Source organism: Calidris pugnax, unplaced genomic scaffold, assembly GCF_001431845.1.
Source record: "Calidris pugnax isolate Ruff unplaced genomic scaffold, ASM143184v1 scaffold118, whole genome shotgun sequence".
Lineage (NCBI taxonomy): Eukaryota > Metazoa > Chordata > Aves > Charadriiformes > Scolopacidae > Calidris > Calidris pugnax.
The window spans coordinates 5097754-5120667 of NW_015090855.1; the positions used below are offsets into that span (position 1 = coordinate 5097754).

The window sequence follows — 22914 nt, forward strand, 5'->3', positions numbered from 1 at the left end:
GGAAGGTTCTTTGAACCCTCCTGGCTCAGTATAACACCCACTTGTTATTCTCTGTAGGAATCTGGGGAGACTTTCACCAGAGGTGGAAAGTTGCAGACAAGAAAGCTGTGAACATCTTCGATTTTCCATTTAATCACACAATATTGAATGATAAATAATTCATGCATCTGCCAAACATTTGCTTAAAAGAACCCAATTCCCTCCACATTTGTCAAAGTGTAAGAATTCCTTTTGTGGGTGGTTTTTTATATATATTTTAACCCATCCTTTAAATCGTATCCAGATGCCTACTTGTCTGGGCTATCAGCTTTGATTCCACTCACCCTGTTTTGGGCAGTCTCCACTGCCTTTCATGGAATCATGGAATTGTTGGAGCTGGAAAAGACCTTCTAGAGATCATCTAGTCCAACTCCCCTGCCAGAGCAGGGTTGCCCAGAGCACATCACTCAGGAGCATCCAGGTGGGGCTTGAAGATCTCCAAAGAAGGGGACTCCACACCCTCCCTGGGCAGCCTGTTCCAGGGCTCTGTCACCCTCACCCCAAAGAAGTTTTTCCTCATTTGAGTGGAACTTCCCATGTTCCAGCTTGTGCCCATTGCCCCTCGTCCTGTCACTAGGAACCACTGAAGAGTCCGGCTCCATCCTCCCTCAAACCGCCCTTTAGATACTTATAAGCATTGATAAGGTCTCCCCTCAGCCTTCTCTTCTCCAGGCTAAAGAGTCCCAGCTCTCTCAGTCTTTCCTCATAAGGGAGATGCTCCAATCCTTCAGTCATCTTTATTGCCTTATGCTGGACTCTCTCCAGTAGTTCCCTGTCTCTCTTGAACTGGGGAGCCCAGAACTGGACACAGGATTCCAGTTGTGGCCTCCCCAGTGCAGAGCAGAGGGGGAGGATGACCTCCCTCGACCTGCTGACCACACTCTTCCCTGTGCACCCCGGGATCCCACTGGCCCTCTTGGCCACAAAGGCACATTGCTGGCTCCTTCTTGTCCCTTCTGCTGGCCTCTGGGGCCCAAAGAAGTGGCAGCAAGATGCAAGGAGGTGAGTGATGGTGGTTCCTGTGTGTCCTTGGGCTGTGCCACAGGAATCAGTCCTGGTGGGGGGGGAGGTTTGTGAGGGTCCTCTGCCCTGCTGTGTGGGAGTGTCAGGCAAGGATGTGCAGGAAGCATGATGGCTGGGTCAGTGACCATTGCTGCAGGCATTGGAGGAGCAATAATGTCACCTTGTTCTCCTGCCCAGCCAGAGACAGAGTCTCCTTCATGTGCTCCATGTCACCTTTACCTGGGTGTTGATGCCAATTTGGCACTGACGTTCAGTTCCTCTTTGGCCAGTCCCCTGGCTCAGTCCTGTTCTTCAGAAGTTTCTTGCAGTAGCCTTGACTAAGATAATCTCCTGTAATTTATGGATTTTGCTTCCCTTGTCATTTTCTGCCAGTTCAGACCGACTTTTTTTTTGTTTTTGTTTTTCCTTTCAGCTTTTATATCGGATTTGGGCTCACAGCAATGGGGCTTTTCTTTTTTGCTTGGTTGTTTTTTGTGTGTCTCCCCTCTTGGTCTTTTTTCTCTCCCCTCAGCTGGTGAGAGCTCTGATTCTTCTTGCCGCTGTTAATGATTCTGTTCACAAACCTTCAAGAAGCCAGACAGATATGTTGCATTTCCTTTCCCTGCTGAAGCCATCGGTGGGTCCAAGCATGCATGATGCTTAGCAGCGTACAGCTTTCCTGTGCGAAGGGACGACCAGCCATGCCCTGTCAGATCTGAGCGCTCAAGTGCTTTGTTTTGCTTTTTCGCTCACACTTCAGGCAGTTTGTCAGGTTTGTGGGAAAGAGCGACTCGCCTGCGATCCCTGGAATCATCCCTTGGGATCAGCCTTCCCTCTCTCCCATCGGGTGGGAGATGCCAGTGCTCCCGATGCACGGGGCTCGGTGGGGTGGCAGTGGGAGTTGGCACCACGGGTGTTTTGCTCTGTGCCAGTGTCTGTGTGTCCAGCTGTGCCAGTGTCTGTGTGTCCAGCTGTGGTGGTGCTGTCGGATGTATCCCAAGCTGCTGGATGCCCAGGCTTTAGCACTGATTCAGCAGAGGGATGAGGAGGCCAGTGCTGGTGCTGTGCTGTCTCTTGGGTCTCCCAGGCTCCTGCCTCTGGGGATTTGTGAGAGCAGGGAGACCTCCCCCGTGGGAAGCAGGAGGGAAACACCTTCTGCCAGCGTTCCTCTGAAGCTGTGCTGAGCGTTGCATACACAGCTGTGGCAAGAGGGATCCTGAGGGGAGCCATGGGAATGTCCAAGGAGGAGGAGGGACTGCCGTGGGGCAAGTAGAGCTGGTGTGTAACAGGTCTGCTGTGGAAGCACTTGCAGTCCCTGCTCTGAATGGCAGGAAGGTGTGCTCAAGAGCTTGGAGGGTGAAATTTGGAGAGGGGAAACCACAAACGGCATAGCAGAGTGGTGGCTGCTGTCTCTGGGGCCAAGCAGTTCCTATGCCCTGGACGTGGACAGCAATCCTCTCCAGGGGTGTGTTCTCTCCTGTCTGACTTGTCCCCTTGGCACTGGGAGGTAGAGATTTACATGCTCAGCTGGGACAGCAGTTTGTCCTGAGCCTGGTTGCTCTACCTGGTTACTCAGAGCCTCCTGAGAGCTGTGATCAGCTGGCTCCTGGTCTGGGGACTGGTGCAGGTGTGCTGGCCGTGCTGGTGCAGCTTGCTTTGCCCGCTGTGGCTACCTGGCTACCTGCACTCCAACCTGCAGATGTGCTCGACGCAGAGTGACTCCATCCCTCCTGCTCCTTCTTGGTTTGGAGATGGTTTCTCCCAGGCCTGGACAGAAGGCATCATGTATATATTCAGGGTCACAGGAAGATGCCTTTGCTTCCACCTCCTCTCAGAGATTGTTTTTAAAGGCAAATTAAAAGTATTGTATTCACGTAGACAAGGCATGAAAATTCCATATTTGGAAAAGAATTGCTGCAGAGCGAGACCGTTATGGCTGTAAAACCCTCTTCCCTAAGGCAGACTTTGAGATTTTCTTTGCAATTAAAATTTCTTTGAAACTTGGACCACAGAAGATTTGGAGGAAAAAAAAAATATCTCCTGAACTTTGAAAATACTTTTTTTTTCCAAACAATGCTTGTGTGAGAGCTTTAACAAATAATGTTCCTCCCAGTGTGTCTGATAGCAGAAAGTGACTGAACATGAGAAGTCAAAAGGTTGTGAATAGCTCCTGCTCTGACGGCTGCTGCACTCTTCTATTAGACTTTCTCAAGGCAGCATCAAAGGGGACAATAATTAAACTTAAAGCAACTTAAAAAGAAGGGAGAAAATGGATGTTTAGTCATACAGTCCTGAGCATTGTGTAGGTAGCAGTTCCTCTGGAAAAACAACTTTACCTGGGCTGTGTGCGAGTTTATCTGAGAAGAAAAGGAAAGGGAAAAGTCCCCTGCTGGGAAAGCAATTCCAAGGAAAACAGAAAGAGGAAACTCAGAGATTTACTTCAAGAACAAGTGTGACTAAACTTTTCCTAAATATAATGGGCTTTCTGCCCTGTTGCCAAAGCTGAGGCTAGGGTGACATTAGTGAGAAAACTTGATTTTATCATTATCTGCCTGTCTTCCGTGCTCTGTATCGGGGCTGAAGACTTGCTGAAAGGCAGATTGCTATCAAACATTGCTTTGCACAGTCTGGACTTGCACTTGGGATATGTTCATCCAGTAACTGTGGTTACACAAACCTTTCACCGCGTAAGTAAAAGTAGAAGTAATTTAAATATCCTCTTCAAAAGCCTCTACACTTTTGAATCCCTTGGCCGCTTATCTCCAGCATTTGTACACACTGTGATGCTCTGTGCCATCCAGATCAGTATCTCCAGCCATCTCTCTCTTGACTGGCAAAATGTGTTGAGATTCTGGAAAGGACACTGAATTAGAATACGCCTTCTGCAGACTGTATTTCAACAGAGGGATGCTGTGGGGGTTCCAGAGCTTGCAGGGGTGAAAGCCTGTCTAGTTTGCAGTTGCTTTCTGTGGCACCGCAGTACCCTGACGCGTTGTCCAGCTTTGTTTTATCTGAACATTGGGCCTTAAATGCCCCACCACTGATGAGATCTGCTGTGGAAGGGGAACTTTGCAGTGCAGCAGCCATGATCATAATCTGTCTTGATGTGAGTGCTCATCCCACACCTTTGCTCTCACCAGAGCTGATGTCCCTTATGGAATTAGCAATGCATGTTAGTGTATTCCAGCCAAAGACACTTGTTTGTGGTGGCTGTGGGTACCACAGTGGCGCAGAGGGCATTGGAGCAGCAGCCAATGTCAGCTGCAGTGTCTGTCCCTAGTATTTTAAATCTGCTGAGCATTCCCTGTAGGGCTGAGGGGTGGATGCCCTGGTTATTCCATTGTCCAGCCCAAAGGGGTACATTGTAAAGTGCCTTTTGGATGCTAGGAAGGAGCTGTGAGAAGTTATGGGGATACAGATGGGTGCTTGGTCATGGCACAGTGGTCCTGGGCTGGTGTGCGTTGTCAGAGGTGGAGTGTGGGGTGCTGGATGCTTACATGTGTTAGGCTTGCCATGTGGCCAGGTGTGGAGTTGATAGTACCTTACATCTGGCACGATTGCCTCCTCCCTCATCACTAGATTTTGAGAATTTCGTAGAAGAAAAAAAAAAAAGTATCTTTGCCTCATCTTGTCTTACAATATCCAGTAGAGAAAGTGAGCTCCAGAGAGCCTGAGTTCATGTTGTAGCCCTAGGCCTGGAGATTATGAACTGTCTTAAAGCTTTGCAGCAGCTTTGCCATGCTTGTATTACCTCCATACAACAGATACTGGAAGCGTGTTCTAGCCAGCCTGCTCCTTTTCCCAGGAAGGGGAGCATTAAGTGGATTTGAATTCTGCTTAACAGGAGGAGACGTGGTGTTACACACCGTGTGCTGCACTGGAGGCAGTGCTAGAGAAGTAATTGCAGGCTTTTTGCTGCCCCGTCTCCCAGCAAGGTCCACGCTGCCCACGCTCTCGGGTGTGAAGCAGGCGGGGTCCCTGTGGATGCAGACTCTGAGATGGGGCTAGTATGGTCCCCAGAGATGCTGTTGTGCTTGCAGGTGGCCTCAGCTGTTGCCTTACAGCTGTCACAGCTGGCACGTGTGGGTGGTGCTGGACCCTGTGCTGGGCTCCCTGTGTCCTCTTGGGGTGTGGGTATGCCATGGAAAAGCAGAAGGCCCAAGCTTTAGGGAGCTCCTGTCTTGTGCTTGGTATTCATTCTGTGGCTCTGCCTTCCCAAGAGAGGCACAAACGGTGCCTTACTTTTGTCTCGCTCCCCAGCAGCTTTTGTAGCATTATGGTGGCCATTCTGAAGATGGAGTGGTCCCGATGCTCGTGCAGGCAGTTTGAGTGACTGCCGGGAGGTGCTGAGGAGCCAAGGCAGTGCATCCAGCCCTGCGTTAGCTCAGGCAGCGAGCTGGGGTTGGGGAGGGAGGAATCTCCTCCTGCTCTGTTGTGTCTTTCCCAGCTGCTGGGGAGCTCTGCGTTTTCTGCTGATTGGAAGGGCTTGTCTCAGGGGAACGGTGCTGGTGTGGCAGTGCTTCCCATCGAGCTGCAGGAGGACATGGCCTCAAGTTAGGCCAGGGGAGGTTTAGGTTGGATACTGGGGAAAATTTCTTCACCAAAAGGGTTATTAAACATTGGAAGAGGCTGCCCAGGGAGGTGGTGGAATCGCCATCCCTGGAGGTATTTAAGAGGTGTAGATGTGGTGCTTTGTGACACAGTTTAGTGGTGGTTTGGGCAGTGTTAAGTTGATGGCTGGACTTGATGATCCTAAAGGTCCCTTCCAACCTAGATGATTCTGAGGTCCCAGGGTGCTTGCTTGGCCTCTGGTTGGCGTCACTCCTCCCTGGGCTCCTCGGGCACTACTGCCCTGTTTCTGGAACTGCAGCCGTGTTGGACAGTAGTACAGTCTGGAGCTGTAGGGCTGTGATGTATTGGGCAGTGCCATCTTTGTGCGCTGTTGCCTGCCTGTGTCTCCCCCCTCCCTCTGCCTGCTCTCCCCCGCATCAGCCTGCATTTGTAAAATGAAATAAATATTGACACGGACGGGATGCTATTCAATTTGTCCTGATCACTGGGCTGCGGTGAGTTCTGACAGAGCACAGTGTAAAACATAAGCTCAGGATGTAATTTCTGCTGTCAACATGATGTACAGTACGGCTGTGCCAAATACACACCGACAAACTGCACAAGCTCTTGTGGGGCAGGAGGGGGGGTTTGCGCTGATAATTGGAAAGCAGGAATGACAGAGAAGCAGGAGAGAGGACATCGTCCCGGACCTGGGGTGGTGTGAGGGTCTGGTGCTTCATGGCGTTGCATGGAACCCCCCCTGGCACTGCCGGTGCCTGGGCATGCTGCCCTGCAGCCACACGTGTGCCTTGCACCCGCAGCCACCCGCATCCTGCCGCCTGCTCGGGATGCTGCGCTGCGGCTGGCTCTGCCTGCACCAGCTCCCACCCGTGTTATTTATGGCTCCGCTGCTCACGTGTGGCAGAGAGAAGTGGCACTTCCAGCTGTTGGTGAAAGGTCTTCAATAACAATGGGGGGGAAATAAATGTCGTGCTGGTCTTGGCTCCTGTGCATGGGACCTTCTGTGGTGCTCTGCAGCCCCGGTGGACTTTGAATCCTGCCCTCCAAGGGCACAAGCAGGACTTGGGGCTCTTGTGTCTGCTGCCTCTGGAAGCAGTCCGTGATGTGAGAGCTAGAAAGAATCATAGAATCAATCATAGAATGGTTTGGGCTGGAAGGGACCTTAAAGATCACCAAGTTCCAACCCCCCTGCCCTGGGCAGGGACACCTCCCACCAGACCAGGTTGCTCAAAGCTCCATCCAGCCTGGTCTTGAACCCCTCCAGGGATGGGGCAGCCACAGCTTCCCTGGGCAATCTGTCCCAGCATCTCACCACCCTCAAAGAAAGGTGTGCTCGCTTAGAAGAGACGTGACACTGACCCTGGCTGTGGCCTGATGCTGTGCCAGGAGAGAAGCAGACTGAGAATTTATGGGTGGAGAAGAAGAACCCAGTTTGTGGCACTATGAGCCTTGCCACAGCTGTGTCTCTGGGTCAGGGTTTCTGGGTGGCTGGAGCTGGCGATGGGTGGCACAGATGGGCTCTGCAGCGTCTCAGAGGTGCACTGAGGCAAATTGCCTTACACCACCTGCCCGGCTGCACGTGGGAAGAGCGTGCAAACAGCCTAGCCGAGTGTGGCTGAACTTTGGACATGTGAGGCAGCCGCCAGCAAACCACATTAGTTCAGAGGCAGCAGTGAGAGGAGAAATCTGCTAAATGCAAAAAAAAAAAAAAAAGGGGGGCTGATTTTTTTTTCTCTTCAACCAAAAGCAGGTTGTCATTTCTTTCTCTTTTCAATTATAAAAGCTTCTCCCCCAGCTGTTTTCTCTCTGAAAGGCTATCATCCCGTTTTTCTCTCTTTTCCCCCAAGTAACTATAAAATGCACAGAAAGCAAATGACAGAATAACCTCAAAACTGATCCAGTTCAGGCAAGGACATGCTACAGCAAGTCTTCAGCCCAAATGACCTCCTTTCAGGGCCTTTTCGCTTTGGGATGACACAGCTATACTCTACATCACCTAGCCTAGAGAATCCACAACACCAGTGCTTCAGAAGAAAGCCATCTAATCATAGTAAGTCAGAAGTAAATTAATGAGCTGCTCTAGAATATCTTTTGTTTATTTTCAGGTAGGTCAAATTAAATTATTAAGGATGTACCGGTTTACTAATACACACTGTTATTAGTGCTATGAGTTTAAATTCCTTGACACCTGCACTGCAAACTCTCAGAGCTGAACAAGCCCAGAAATGAACTGCAATGTGAGCAGGAAAAAAGGACACACCTGAGTGCTTCTGAAGCAAACTAATAGACCACTCTGTCAAGTGTCTGAGCTGCCTGATTGATTTCTTTCTTTAAAAACAGACATTTACCATTAAAAAAAAAAAAAAGGTATTTTCTGGTTTTGCTGGTAATGGCTGAGGCTCCAAACACGAGGTTGTGGTTCCCACAGCAACGGCAGCCCAGCCCGTGCAGGCTCAGCGGGACCCTCCTCTCCCTGCTCTGTGGCGTGCTCGGATGCAACAGGGCTGAGCAAGTTGCCTTGGGAACTGTGGACCAGCTTGTCCACCAGCCGGGGAGCAGCTCTGCCCGAGCCGTGCTCACCCACTGCGGCATCTTTTGCCCTCTCTTCCTCTCCTCCTGCCTTGCTTTACTGCGTGCATTTAAATTGTTGCTTTTGCTGCTTTATTGATGCCGTGCGGCGCGTGGCCACTTCCATTTATACGCTGTAGCTCTGGCAAGGCTGAAAGAAAAAAAGCACCAGTGCCTGTTTCCAAACAAGTAGCTGTGCCATCCCTGTGTGCGTACGGGGCTGGCTCCAGTAGTCAGGTCGTGCTGGAAATGGGCAGCTTGCAGATGGCACTCGGGTGTGAAATGATGGGAGGAGGGGAATGGGGATGGCTCCTACTGCCCTCACGGAGCCAGTGTTGATGCTGTGTGCCCTGAGCCCAGGGTAGTGTGCCACCTCCCTGCCAGCTCAGGGCCCTTGGATGCTGACATTCCTTGTAGTGCCTGCATCTGCATCATCAGGCTGACTTTCAGCCTCCCCCCATGCATTCAGGAGGTCTTCAGTGGCTGCAGAACTGCTCTCTGGCAGTGACATTGCTGCCTTGTCAGGCTTCTGGCAGGGCTTTATAAACCAGCGCGGTGTAGCCTGGGTGGTGAGGAGAGGGTGTCAGGATGGGCAGAGAGGGAGACATCATCAACTGGTGACTGCCTCACCCCAAGGCTCTGCTTACACAGTAGTCCTTGAGAAGATACGCAGATGGACTATGAAGTTCTCTTTCTGGTAGTTGCATTTACTGGGTACAACCCGTTTGTACTCAGGCTTTGGAATGTCTGGAGGCATCGCCTGTCAGAGTGCTGCAGGGTGGCAAGGGCAGAGATGCTGCATGGGGTGTTCTCCCCACGCTTACTGCTTGCCCTGGGTGCTGGCCTGAAGCTCTTGCTCTGGCCCAGCTGGTGCCGTTCAGTTTATTGACATCTCTCACTGTCTGGGGAACTTACTCCAACACAGCCACAAATTTCCCAGACGTGAGAGATTGGAGAGATGCCGTTTGTGGCAGTGGTACACTATATCTTGTTCAGTGTATCTTCTATATATCCATGTAAGTGTGATAAAACAGGTTTGTATGTGTCCTGTTACTGTCTTTGTGAGTGTCTTGCTCTGAATTCTGCTGCAGGTGGGGCACCCTCAGCTCCGTGGCTCCAGAGCAGGGACCTTTATATCTGTGTTTGATCGATGAAGGCTGCAGTGATTTTATCCTGTGAGACTTCTAACGGTGGGAAAGAATGACTCAGTCGGTCACCCATCTCCAGGTCATCTCACTCCCTTAGGTATAGTCTCTGATGTTAAATATTGTGATGTTTGATAGGGGTTCTCACCAGATTGGCAAGAGTAGCTGGCCCTTCAGAAGCGGTGGCAGGAATGGCTCCCGCGTGGGGAGGTCTCGCTGAAGAGGGAGTCGTGCCACTGCCAGCAACCTTCTGTGCATGGTGTGGGGAGGTCTTAATAACAACCGATCCAGCAGGGAATAGGAGTGGGAGGGAATGTTGGTGTTTCTGTACAGTGATTGCTAACATAAACACACACTGGAGCCCTTGTGCTCCTTGGAGCATGAGGAGCACAAGGCTTGTACGTGTGAGGGCTGATGTGCACGTGTGCGCGCAGTACAGCGTGTGTACGAGGAGTTTAGCATGTGCACATGGAGAGGAAAACACCTGTGTACATCCAAATGAGGCACAAATATGGTCAAAGGAGAGCGCCAGTGTGTGTGAGTGCTCTTAGCTGTGCATGGGATGGAACGTGAGCGTGAGCCCTTGTGTGTGAACAGATTTCTGCACGTTGCAGGGCACACTGCTTGTGAATGATGAAGAGGCAGTGTGGAATGATGCCTGGCACTAATGCCCCACATTTCCCAGTGTTTGTCCAGGCAGGCAAATGCAGAAATGACAGTGCAGCTCACCGGATGCTTCCAGGAAACTGCCCTGTCGGTGCTGTGTCACACTTGGGGAGTGGCAAGAGGAAGGAAAAGCTAGGGAAATACTTGTGGGCTGCCCCTGCTCTGAACTGCTAGGGCTGTTTAGAATCACGCAGGGGGTTGTGTGGGGCACGGTCCAGTTCCCCTTCTACGGGGAGTAGATGGCTACCCAGTCCAGGATCATTTCCCTTTCCTTTCAGCCTCTTTCCCCCTCCCATTTAGAGTAACAGATGACAGGAGATTAATCTGCAAACCGGTGAAGGTATGCATGTTTCATGAGTGGTTCTGGCTGTGGCTGGTGTCACAGGGCTGTGGTGGAAGTTCAGGGTGATGGTGCAGGGAGGGATGGATGCTCCATATCCATCCCCATCTCCTGGTCAGGCTTCTTCTCCCCAGGTGCTCACTGCATGCTGTCTACCCTTGGCCACAGGTCTCATGTCTTCATCCTTAGTGCCTTGTGAGCGGCTTGAAGCTTACTCCAGAGCCCTTTCTTAAACTTTAGCTTTAAAATCAGCCAGGCGGCCAGTCCTTGAAGAGATGCTTTTCTCCTAGCCCATGGCTGCAGAAGTGAGGTGATGGGAAAACTTCTGCTGGGAAAAATGGCAGCAGTGGCTGGACAGCCAGCACCTCCCACTGCCAGGTGCTGGCATCCCCTGGTGTCAGCATGGTCTGTGTGTGCAGGACTCATGTGGGCTGGCCCTGAGGGTGCTGTCTACATGTCTCCCCAGTGGTGTGGGCAGCGATGGTGCAGAAGATCTCACTCCCCTTGGCAACCAGGGCAGTGTGGTGAGGATGGGCCCTCAACAGTGGGACCTTTTGGTTTTGGAGTCCCCTTTGCTGGAGCAGATGTCCACCGTGATGAGAGTTCTGCAGCTTGCTGCCTTCCCTTCCAGGGTACCTTCTCCAGCAGGACCGGTTGGGCTTTGTGGTGGGACACCTGGGGCAGGGCAGGGTGGGAGATACTGACCAAGGCTGCAGAGGCAGTGTGGGGGGGGTAACATGGAGCTCCACTGTCACACCAGCACTGACACCTTGGCCTTTTCCAGGCTCCTGGGGATGCTGCCGGCTGCCCTGCGCCTCCCTGTGTGATCCCCCAGAGGATGGACGCGACTGGCATCAGCTGGGCAAAAGATCCTTCGCCGGGTGCTGGGATGTCATCCCCCTGGAGATGGGAGTTACAAATGGGCTTGTGAACTGCACGTGTGGCACCTGTGCCAGTGCCTGTGCTGCTGGATCCTTGGCACAGTAGTCCGTGGCCACGTGGGACAGGCGAGACGTTGGCTACAGCAGCTCATCCTCTTGACTTCTCTGGGAAACCGTGTGGAAAAGCTTCCCTTTGCTTCCTGTGGATGACGGTGGTGGGTGCCCGTGCCCCGCACGTGGCTGGGGAGCTTCCTGCCCGCTGGAGGGGTGGGCAGTGGGCTCTGTGGGACCCCGCTCCCCAGCGAGACCAACGGTGGCGGAGCACGGAGCCCTGCAGCTCTGTCCCCGGGGACAAATGCCAGCTGCCAGACTCTTCTCTGGAGACCCAGGAGCAGCCTGTGAGGCACCAGCGCTGACGGCTCCCGCGCTAGCAGCGGGTGGTCCAGGACGCTTGTTGTCACAGATGTGACTCCAGCTGCTGGGACAGCAGTGCTCCAGCTGCAGGACAACGGCATGCAGCAGGGATGGGGATGCTCTGCGCTGACCGGTGAGCCCCACGCTGCTTGTGTGGACTTTTCTCCTCCTCCTCCTCTTCCCTAAAGGATGCTAATTGCCCCTCCAAAAGCTACTGCTCATGCAGCCTCCTAGAGTGCAATGGCGAAGGGTCTGCAGGGCTTCTCGTGGACCATGCTGCTGCTGTTCTGCGCCATCCAGGAGCTGGGGGCCTGGGCCATGCACGCTGCAGTGGAGAGCCCTGGCCTCGGGCAACCGGGGGACCCTGCGCTGCTGGCCGGCGGGCGAGTGAAGCGTGGCTGGGTCTGGAATCAATTCTTTGTGGTGGAGGAGTACACAGGCACGGAGCCGCTGTACGTGGGGAAGGTAAGGTAACCCTATGTCTTCATGGGGCTGACCAAGCCAGAGACAGAGCAGGGCACGCTGGCAGCATGGTCAAGCCTGGCAGGAGGGTGAGGACCTGCTTGAAGGTTGCTAATGGGGGCCTGGTTAGCTCTATGAACTGGAATGGCAGGAGCCTGGTCCCAGCTGGGGCGTGGTGGTGGTGAGGTTAATGTGCTCCCAGAAAACTCTAGGGCAGGAGCACACCAAAATTCACATCTATATTCTTCCAGTTGTGTGCTGGGTTCCCATGGTGTTTGGGGTGGGTGCAAGAAGGGGTTCAGCTCTGGGGGCTGTTGTGGGGGGCAGTGGAGAAGGCTTAGCTTCCATCTCTGTGGGTGGACCTGCTGGGCTGGAGCAGATATGTAGATCAGGCAGGACGGTCATCTGTTCATGCTGGTCCTTGCTATATCTTGGGAGCTGAAGTGCTGCTGTAGCACCAAGGGCCCTCCTGCCCCAGCGGTTGCTGCTGCAGGTGCAACCCTGACTTCCTGAAGATGGTCTATCCTTGGTCCCATAGCCCTTTCAGCATGGGGATCATGTGCTGGGTTTTGTTTCGTGGCCCCTGCTGGTCCTGGAAGGACCTCCTGGATCTGCAGGCTACAGCAGCTGTTTCCTAGCTAATTATCTCAGAAAACTGTGGCTGGTGGAGGAGATGTCCCATTCTTGTTGTGGAATGACAATCCTGCTCTTGTTTGTGGCCAGAGTGAGGTTGTTTCAGGATTTATGTATCTGGCCTGCACAGTGTGGGGTGGAAGGTTCTTGGTGTGGGTGTGCAGGGCTTGGAGGGACTGGTGTCCTGAGGCTGAAGGAGCATTTTGCCTTGGGGTTGGTGGGCTTTGCCCTTTTCTGGGGGCTGTGGAGAAGCTGCCCTGTGGCTCCCATGTGTCAGGAGGATGTGCTATTTGTCTGTTGATGAAGGCAGTGCCAGCTGTTGGGACCAGTCAGAGGAGTGTGCTGCAAGACAGAGCTGCCCCTGGGGGGGTATGGGCTCTCCCCAAAGGAAAATGTACAGGGGCTCACGCAGGGGGGCTGTCTGATGGCCTCAGCCCGCCTGGTCGTGAGTCTGCAGGAGGCTTGAAAATGGGCTCCTTGGCTAGCGGCCAGCTGGGATTTCGAGGGTGATTTGTGTCCATTTCGGCAGACACTCGAAAGGCGCACTCCTCTGCCACGGCGCTCGGTGCAGTTACAGCTAATTCACAGCTCCCCTGGGGAGAGACTCCAGGCATCAAGCCCTGTCAAACTCCGGAGGTAGCCTAGCAACCGCCTCGTCTCCAAAACGAACCCGGGGAACCTACAACTAACCCATTTTACAGCCCCTTTCCACCTCACTCACCGCATCGCCCACCCCACTCTGAAAAAGCAGCCAGCCTGTGCTGAAAGCCATTCCCTAGGAATATTGCTCCTGAGGGCTGAAGGCAACCCAGGGCTGGGCTTTTCCTGGGGTTGGGAGAAACTGGGGGGTCCACCTGGGACAGCCAGGGTGGGGTACCCCCCAGCTTCCCAGGGCAGTGGGGCCAGACCCCCCCCAAGGCCCAGCGTGTGGGTCTGGGAGCCTTCCTGCATGGGGAGGACCCACAGCTCCATGTGGTGTAGCTGGGGCTTGCCCTCCGTGGACACCTCTTGCACACCTACGTGTGCTTTTCCAAGGGCCGATACCATTTCCATAAAATCTGGGTTCTCTGGCTAATCCTTCTTCTGAACTGTAATTTCCCCTGAGGCTGCTGTCAGTTTGATGTGGATTTCTTTGGGTTTTTTAAATAGAATTATGGGGTCAGCACTAGTTACAAACTTCTGCATGTGGACAGATCTATTTTAGATAGAGGAGAGGATTAAAGGGAAAAAAGCAGATTTAATTAAGTTGCTAATATTTAAAGAAAATTGATGAACTCGGGCTTTATGAGTTGGAGCAAACAGAGTGCGCCTTTATTACGGGCTAGTTTTTATTTGATTTTTCTTTCTTTTCCAGCCCCAGAGTCATTTTTTATTTGTGTATTTTTGCTTTCTGTTTAATCGCTTTTAATAAGGAATGTGCACATTTAATTTTGATTTAATTATTAGTTAGTAATTACCGGCTTCGTAAAAAATCCTGATTGTAGCCTTTTAGGACAAGGAAACTATTTTCCTGTTTAATAAACTGATGAGCTTTTTGTCCACCTCCTCAATAGCTGCTGTGGATGCTTTTGTCCTTGACCAGAGGAGCTGAGTTGGGGATTCCCTCTGCTCCTGGGGTGCAGAGCTGAGCTGGAAAGGGTTTGGGGGAAGGTACGGTGGGGGTCCCCGGGTCAGCACGGGGCTGTGCCATGTCAGGGGTGCCCATGTGTGGTGCTCCCTGAGCCTGCCTGCTGTACTGGAGAGACAAGGCAGGAGAAAGCATCCCTGGGATGCAGTCTGGGCCTGTGGCATCTCCCCTCCCATGTCTGTACTCTGTTATACTGCCCTCCCCCATTAGTTGTTGCTTAGTCAAGCAGCACAGATTTAGCTCTTTTAATCTTCCCTTGTAAATCAATCACTGCAGCCCCTTGAGCCCAGGCTCCATTTTTCTTCCTTAGTGTTCCAGTTTGCAGGGATGCTGGTGCCTGCTCTGAGCAGTCAGCGATGAGCAAATATGTAAAGAGGATGTGCTGAGAGCTCGGTGTGGTCCTGGGAAGAGGTGCTGGGTGCTTTATCTCTGGCCTAATTATTAATCATGAGCCTGGTGTTCAGCAGAAAATTGAAGGTTTGTTACCTGCACTGTACAGACCAGGTGCACCTTTTTCTTTCTGAAAAGCTTGGTCTTTAGAGGAGTAGTAGCAAACATTAGGGAGAAGATGATAAAGTGGAGGGGACAACAAGGTCTCCCACAGCCTGGGGAGGGATAAAGCAGGATCACCAGGGCAGGATGCTCCTGCAGAGCGGGGCAGACCATCCCTGCAGGCACTTGCTGAGAGATGCTGCCCCAGCAGGTCTGTGGCCAAGCAGCCACAGGTTTATCTCTGGCCTAATTATTAATAGTGAGCCTGGCGTTCAGCAGAAAATTGCAGGTTTGTTACCTGCACTGGACAGACCAGGTGCACCTTTTTCTTTCTGAAAAGCTTGGTCTTTAGAGGAGTAGTAGCAAACATTAGGGAGAAGATGATAAAGTGGAGGGGACAACAAGGTCTCCCACAGCCTGGGGAGGGATAAAGCAGGATCACCAGGGCAGGATGCTCCTGCAGAGCGGGGCAGACCATCCCTGCAGGCACTTGCTGGGAGATGCTGCCCCAGCAGGTCTGTGGCCAAGCAGCCACATTGGTCCCAGCACACTGCTGGGCTCACAGCCCTGTTTCCCAGCTAAACAAAGGTCTCCTTCCCAGGCAAGCCTTGGGAGACGTTTCAACATGGGCAGTAATATGTGAATGTTGTGTAAAATGCATTGAATTGTCTAATGCGTGGGCCCCCTCACTCCTGAAATAAATATATAAACTGTATCTAACAAGACAAATATAATGAAGGCGTCATAAAAAAGAGGCAGCGCTGGTATAAATTCTTGCTGGTAGAGCTGTGTGTCTGAAAGGTGGATTATAGAACTGCAGTTTGGAAGATTGAATGGCCCATAAACATTTTCATATTTCATTAGCCGATTAATGGACGGCTTTTTTCTTTCTTTCTTTTTTTTTGGGGGGGAGGGGGCTGGGGGGGCACGACTTTGCTGATTCTAAGCAGAAATTGTGGGAAGCAAATGAAAGCAGCCGATTAAACCTTTCCGGGGGCCTATCCCGTTATGGATTGTCCCAATTAATGCCCGTGCTGCTCTCTGTCAAGATGCATTCTGCCTGTCCAGTTACTGTTAATAGATTTCTCATAAGTGGCTGGATTGTAAAAACCTCATAACTCAGTTTAATGCCACCAATAAAATTATCTCTGGACGTCTGGCCTGGATTCCAGTCAGCTCCTGGTCCATGGGGAGCTGCTGTTTACCCTTTCTTTTCCTATTTTCAAACGTTGTCTTAATTAGAAAATGAAGTGGAGATTGGCTACAAAGGCAACTTCCCCAGGGTCTGTGTTTCATCCTGAACACAGCCTGATTTGCCATATTTTCTTGTGGGTTTTTCTCAGGTGGGGGCTCTGGGTGTGATGTTGTGAGGGACTGACACCCCCCCCCCGCTACTTGCCACGTAAAGTCAATACAGATGTGCAGCGAATGCGTGCGTTCTCAGCCAGGGAGACTTGTCAGCACTGACTGCCCAGGAAACAGAGGGTGGCTGTGGCTGGAGCAGAGCTGGCAGATGAGGGTGGGCTTTGGGTGGATGGGGACAGATGCTGGGGAGCTGCCCTTAAACCCCAGTCTGCTGGGTGCCAGGGTCCTGGGTCCTTGCTCATGGGGAAGCCTCTCTTTTTTGGAGTGCTGGTGAATTGTCCTTCCCTTTTCCAGCATCTCCTAGGATGATTCCAGCATCTCCACAGGAGTGAGGTTTGGCCCTTGGTTTGTGGTGTGGGTGGGTACTGGCAGGATTTGTGATCTGCCAAGCATATGGTGGCAGAGACAGGACTGCAGTTCCAGTTTATTGGGCACAGGTACCATTTGGTGATGCTCTGTCCTGCCTTTTGGTCCAGCAGTAGCAGAGGGAGCAGATGGGCATCACCCAGGGACCAGGGGCTCCATATCCGTGCGGTCTGGGCTGTGGGGGCACAAGCATGACCCCAGCCTGCTCCCACCCTCTCCCTCTTTCCCTGGCAGATCCACTCGGACTCGGATGAGGGGGACGGCTCCATCAAGTACACTATCTCCGGGGAGGGCGCAGGGACTATCTTCCTCATCGATGAGATCACAGGTGACATCCACGCCACCGAGCGCCTGGACCGGGAGCAGAAGACCTTCTACACCCTGCGGGCTCAGGCCCGTGACCGGCAGACGGACCAGCTGCTGGAGCCTGAGTCAGAGTTCATCATCAAGGTGCAGGACATCAACGACAGCGAGCCACGCTTCCTGGAGGGGCCCTACATCGGCAGCGTGGCCGAGCTGTCCCCCATCGGTAGGTCTCCTGGGTGGGAGGAGGTGGGTTGGGAAACCCATGCCTCTCTCCCATCTAAGCCTTGAGCCCGCTGTACCCCACAAAACCGCCTGCAAATCCCAGGGATTCCGGCTGAGACCAGAGCTAGGAAGCCAAAAGGGAAAAATAAATAAGGTGGCTTAAGGAAAACAAGTGAATAAATCCTCTGAGCTGATTGCCAGCCTGTGGCTGAGCGCTCAGTCTCAGCCCTAAGCTGTGCCCTGGAGACAGGTCGTGGCGGTGCCAGCTGCCTGCTCTGCTCTGACCCTGGTTTTGCACAGCCCCCTCTCTCCCAAACGCTGGGGGGGACCAGGGGGGACGCACTGAGCCCTTGCATGCCAAGGGGCTCATAGCTGCCTGTGGTTCAGATTAACCTGAGAAGGGTTCCTCCTCCTCTGCCTGCCTGTCCCCGAGCCCCTCCTCAGGCCCTTCTCTGTGTGCTGCTGCTCTGCTGCTCTCCAGAGCCCCACAGCTGCCCAGCCATCCCCTTGTGCACCCCCATGCAGTGCTGCCGAGCCCCTCCCCTGCCTTCTGACCTTGCTCCGAGAGAGCAGATTTTGACTGAGATTAAGGAATTCATGTCCCCTGTGACAGGAGTGTGGCTTCCCCATGTTACCGTCAGCCTGCCCATCCCCTTCCCACCAGGCATCTCTGAGTCCGTTGGCAATCAGCCTCGCTGGGACGTGTGCCACGAGGCTGTGTGAGTCCATCCCCTGGGGAGGGTGGAGGGGGACAGAGAGCCTTGTGTTCCCCTGAGCATCAGGAGGTGTGGAGGGAAGGCGATGCATGAGCTGCCCTTGCCCCATGTGCTGGCCTGATGGTGGGTTCCTGTGCTGCTGAGCACAGCTCAAGTCCAGGCAGAGTAGCTGGCTTCCTGCAGTGCCCAGAATGTCACACCAGTCCCCCGTCCACGTCGGGCTATCAGTTATCCCCCATTGACTAGCCCAGAGCATGTAGCAGACCGCACGTGCCGGCGTGCGCTGCGGGCAGGGAACGATAAATCACTGCTCTCCAAAGGCTGCATCCAGGTAGAAGCCAGCCTGTGAAAGACTGAGTGACATCAAAGATAAGGCAGGTCCCCAACGCTGTCAGCAAGGGATGAGTCAGCAAGGGATGAGAGTGACAGTGCCAAGAAGGCAGTGAGCTCCGCGAGGGAGAGGACCTGGGGGTCCGGGGCTGAGCCACACAAGGTGTCAGCAGGTTGGGGAACAAGCAGGTCCTGTGTGTGCAGGAAGGTCTGGCTGAAGAGGCATCCAGGAACCGAGTCCTCAGTTCTGTGCTGCCTCAGGACAGAGCTTTCTCTCTCGGTGGTTAATGTGCAGCATATTGTGAGACCAGTGCATGGCCTCCAGCAGGTACAGATGTGCAGGAATTGCTGCTGCTGCCTGGATTTCTGGTGATGGATGGAGAACAAGCTCTCCTGAGTCATCCTGAGCTCTCCTTCCTCTTCCATTTACCTGCATAAATCCTTTCCTGAGTCAGAGAGTGACCCTGTGAACTACAGCCATGTGCTCCAGGAGAAATAAAAGGCAGCATGTGGGCAGCAAAGCAGGAGGCATCCTGTTCCCAAAGGGAAGAAAGAAATTAAATTAATCTATTTTGCTTGAACAACATTTAAAAAGGAAGGAATTCTCAACTCTGAGTATTAGACAAGGATCCCAATTCTTTGAAAATCACTAACAATTATGGAGCTGCCTGATCAGACTGATGTGAACAAGGCATATCAAAGGAGACAGTTTCTATGCGAAATTGGAGATCAGAGGGAGAAAGAAACACGGTTTCACAACATGAAAGGAGGCGATTCCTGCAAATTAATATACTCAGAAGTTAAAAGTAAAGAGGAGTGCTGTGAACGGCGTGGGCTGTGCTTCCAAGCTGCATGCACAGAGAGGGGAGCTGGAGCAAAGAGCAGTTCTGCTTACCCAGCTGATGTCCCTCTGCCTGTGACAACCTTGGAGCTCTCAGTAGCCTGGCCATGCCAGGGAGCATAAGGGCTCTGTAGCAGCGGAGCCCTGGAGATGGCCCAGCTGCTGCTGCAGGTCCCCAGCTCCCTCGTGGTTCTCCCTCAGCTTTCCAGTGCTTTGGCCAGGAACAGGTAGCACAAAGGACAGGATGGACACATCCTGTGAAAGCATAAACAAGGCAGCCTGAGAAATGGCTTTCTTCTCCACCCTCTGTGGTTCAGCAGCTGCCCTGCTCCTTCACTGTGACCTTGGTATGGACACAGAGGGAGATGGCGCTGGTGTGTGAAGTTCAGCTCCAGCCGCTGTAGGAAGGGCTGAGGATGCAGGACATGGGATGCTGCCTGGGCCAGGGAGGTAAAGTTCAGGACTTTTTTTGGGGAAATACCCTACCAGGCCCTGTTTGTTTTTGTGGTTGGTATTGGTAGTGATGTCTCTGAGCTGGACAGATAATCTCCCTAGACCTGAGGGATATTCTCATATGAGTGAATGGGGAGCATGCCTTGCTGCCTTCCTGAATGGGGATGGGGTGACCCTCTCTCCTGGCCAGGCAGGGGTAGGAAGGCTGGGCAGCCTGGGGAGAGCTCAGGTTGGCTATTAATACCTCCAGATCAAGGTCACAGCCTGGGGACCTGCTGGGGAACATGTCTGGTCTCAGCTCCGTTTGGGTGCAGATATTTTCCTGGATCATCAGTTCAGCCGTGCTCTCTGCTGGGGAAAGGGCTGGGATGTGCCCACCCCAGGGGGCAGGGATGTTCTCCAGCTTGGAGCCTGTTTGCAGGGACCTGTTCTCTTCTGATTCCCTGTCTCTGCTGCTCTGACAGCCTTTGCTCTGCGGCTCAACCTGAGAAGTGAAGGGTGACCCCCTTCTTCCTCCTCTCAGCTCCTGCCTTCCCAGACCTTGCTGGGGTTTGTGGTTGGGGCTGCCCGAGTGGGTGGTTTTTCTCCTCACTGGTGGCAGCCATCAGCCACCAGCTCCTCGTTCCCTGCCAAAGCAGAGTCCCAGCTCCCAGAGGGTGGGTACCTTCCTGGGGCGTAAAGAGGGATAAAACAAATACGGTCAGATCCGCTCTCTGACAGCAGGAGCAGATCAAAGGACATTATTTGCATAATGAAGGAGTACTAATTGGGAGGGAAAGTCATTTGATTTCCTAGTGTCTAAGAGGGAATAACAAATGAGAGAACTGCACAAGCTCTCACTGAGTGGCTGAGAGGGCTTTGCGACACACCTGCCCCTTGCTCTGCGCTAGGGCAGCACCTTTTGGTGGTGACAACATACGTGCTGCCGGGGACAGGAGCACTATGTCAGGGTGGACTGAAGGTCTCTTTGTTCCAGGATCTTGTCCAGACAGAGGCCAAAGTGGTTGCTTATGGAGAAGGAGGAACAGCACACATGTGTGATGCTCCTCTTAATACTCTCCCAGACAGCAGCCAGTTTCAGCCTGGGGATTTTTGCAACTGTGGGTGGTTTCCATGGGTTTAGTCAACTTCACCATGAACTCATCCAGACTTACTGTAAACCTCTGTAAAGAGAAAGGAAAAGGGGTTGCTATTCCTATCTGGTGGATTTAAAATGGCAGATGCAAGATGGTCAGGAAGGTAAGGCTGGAATTTGGGATTTGTAAGGGACAGAGTGGGTGCTTGGAGCTAACCCCAGCCCATGGAGCCACGCTGAGCATGTGCTGTGCCCCTGGAGAAGTCAGTGTTTTCTACACACACAGCACAGACCTGAGGCTGGCACCGAGCTCCTGCACTTGGAGGAAACACATCCAAAATGGAAGTTTTACCTGGGCTCCCTTGGCACGGCAGGACCAGCTGCAAGAGCAGGCTTCAAATGGCTTGTCTCCAGAAACCTCACCTGCTTGGGGGCTGCTGGGGCATCGGGAGAACTGTCACAGCTGCTGAGGACTATTTCGCAGACAGCAGGGCGCAGAGCCATCCAGTGTGGCCATTGGGAGGCAGGTCTGACCTGGTGCTGGGTGACCCTGGCAGGGAAGGCAGCTGGAGCCATGGTGGGGCAGGGGGCTATCCCTGCTCAGCATCCAAGGACCGGTCTGCCTGCAGGATGGGCCCTGAGCTGCAGACCCCCCTGTAGCCTGAATGCTGTCCCATCACCTCAAGAGGAATCTGTGGGCTCAGAGCTTGCAGATGCTCTCCACTGGCACCTGAGGCTCCGCATCTGCCCGGGTACCCCAGTGAAAATCACTCCGAAATGACTCAGTTGAGCAGGGTCTAGCCCCAAAGGAAGAGACCTGGAGCAGCAGGAGAAAGTAGGATGGGACCCAGCCAACTGCCTGGGAACTGCAGGAGCTTCACCTTGTAAGAGGAGATGCTAAAATTAGCTGTGTTTTGGGCTCCCTTCCTGAGCTCCCTGGGGTCTGCCGAGCAGCCGTCTGCCGCACACGGGCACGAGCCCAACTCCAGCACACCTTGTCTCCTGCCAGACGGCTCCGCGGGTTGCACAGAGTGGGTGTTACAGCCCAGAGCTCGCTTCTGGGCTGTCTGGGGAGCTTGAGGAGCCTGGAGTGAGGAACACGCGAGGAAATGTGCATCCTTTGGTCAGAACATCGCTCCTCCCTTGCTCTCCTTATTTCTCTGTGTAGCACCAAGTCCAGATTAGAGACGATTTGTCTGTGCAGACAGAAACTTGGGGTCAAGCCCTGACTCTAGCACAAAGCTGACTGAATGCAGAAGTGATTATTGTGAAGAGAAATGGTTTAATCTCTGTGCTGGAAGCAGAGAAAAATATGTTGTTTAACATGCAGCCAGAACGCTTGCGGGCAGTCTGATTTTTTTATTTCCTTGATAAGAAAGTGCTCAAAACACATGTGTGCATCTGGAAGGTGCTGGGCAGCAAGTAGCTGGGAGCTGGGGCTTGCCCTGTCTCTTGGTCCTCAGTGGGACTACACCTTCACACTGCACTCTTGGTCACCGTGCAGGCTCTGAGCCCTCTGCCCTGAGCAGCTGAGCATCTGCTGCACCCTCTCTACATCCCGTCTGCCTGTGCCAAGACCCTTGGGGGAACCTGTGCCCCCTTGATTTAATGCTTTGGGTTACTCCCCAAGACACCACGTTTATCTGCTTGGTGCCAGGGGCTGGGGTGCCTTCTGGCCAGACACCCCAAAGGACCTTTCCAGAGTTGTACGTCTGAGCCATTCCACCACAGCCAGGTTGGCTCCCTCGGGCTTGTCCTGCGGGAGGCGAGGGCTCTGCAGTGAATCTCCTCTGGGTCGGATTTGGCTTCCTACCAAGTAAGGATGTTCCTGAGATTGCAAGGAAGTCACTTCTGCTCCAATAATTCTTAAGCTCCTCTGGTTTATTTACTTCCCTGGTGCCCTGCCTGCTTGCTTCTGGGGTGCATCAGCCACTGCATGCACTGGGGCAAGAGGAAAGCTGCAAATTGCATCGTTTAGAAAAATCTCAGCTGCCTCACTCCCCTGCCACCACCCCCAGCAGCCAGGTCCCTACGGTGGGAGTGCTGCACCCTGGCATCAGCCCAGGGCTTATGGCTTTGCATGACAAAGCCCTCCTCTGGGGGGGGGGGGCTTTTATATTCTGCAGGGCTGAGAGGACCCTGTGCTGTCCCAGAGCTCACTGCATCTGCACAGAGGAGTGCTCTGAGCATGGGGAGAAGGTTCTCCTTTGGGCTCAGCCTGAGCTGGAGGTGTTGTATGCAGCCCTGGAGCTGGTCTGGAATGCTGCTGGAGGTTCCTGGCTGCAGCAGGGAAGGGGTGAAGGCTGCCATGAGGAGGGATGGTCAAATTTAGGAAGTGTCGGCTTTTCCTGCTCTTTGCCTCTCTGCAGGCCTGGATCCTGGCTGTATTTCTGTCCCTG

At 53.2% G+C, this 22914-nt stretch overlaps 1 protein-coding gene across 2 annotated transcripts in view; it reads left to right on the plus strand.

Moving 5' to 3' along the window:
* Window positions 1-22914, plus strand: part of CDH22 (cadherin 22, type 2) — an 82081-nt gene that overhangs the window by 17706 nt on the left and 41461 nt on the right. The window contains exons 2-3 of one of the 2 annotated variants that reach the window (XM_014943841.1): window positions 11117-12092; window positions 16807-17101. In XM_014943841.1, coding sequence (XP_014799327.1) covers window positions 11868-12092; window positions 16807-17101 — 520 coding nt within the window. In that variant the 5' untranslated portion in view covers window positions 11117-11867. Of the gene's footprint in view, window positions 1-11116; window positions 12093-16806; window positions 17102-22914 lie in introns of those variants that run through there. The other variant, XM_014943842.1, reaches the window with a different exon arrangement.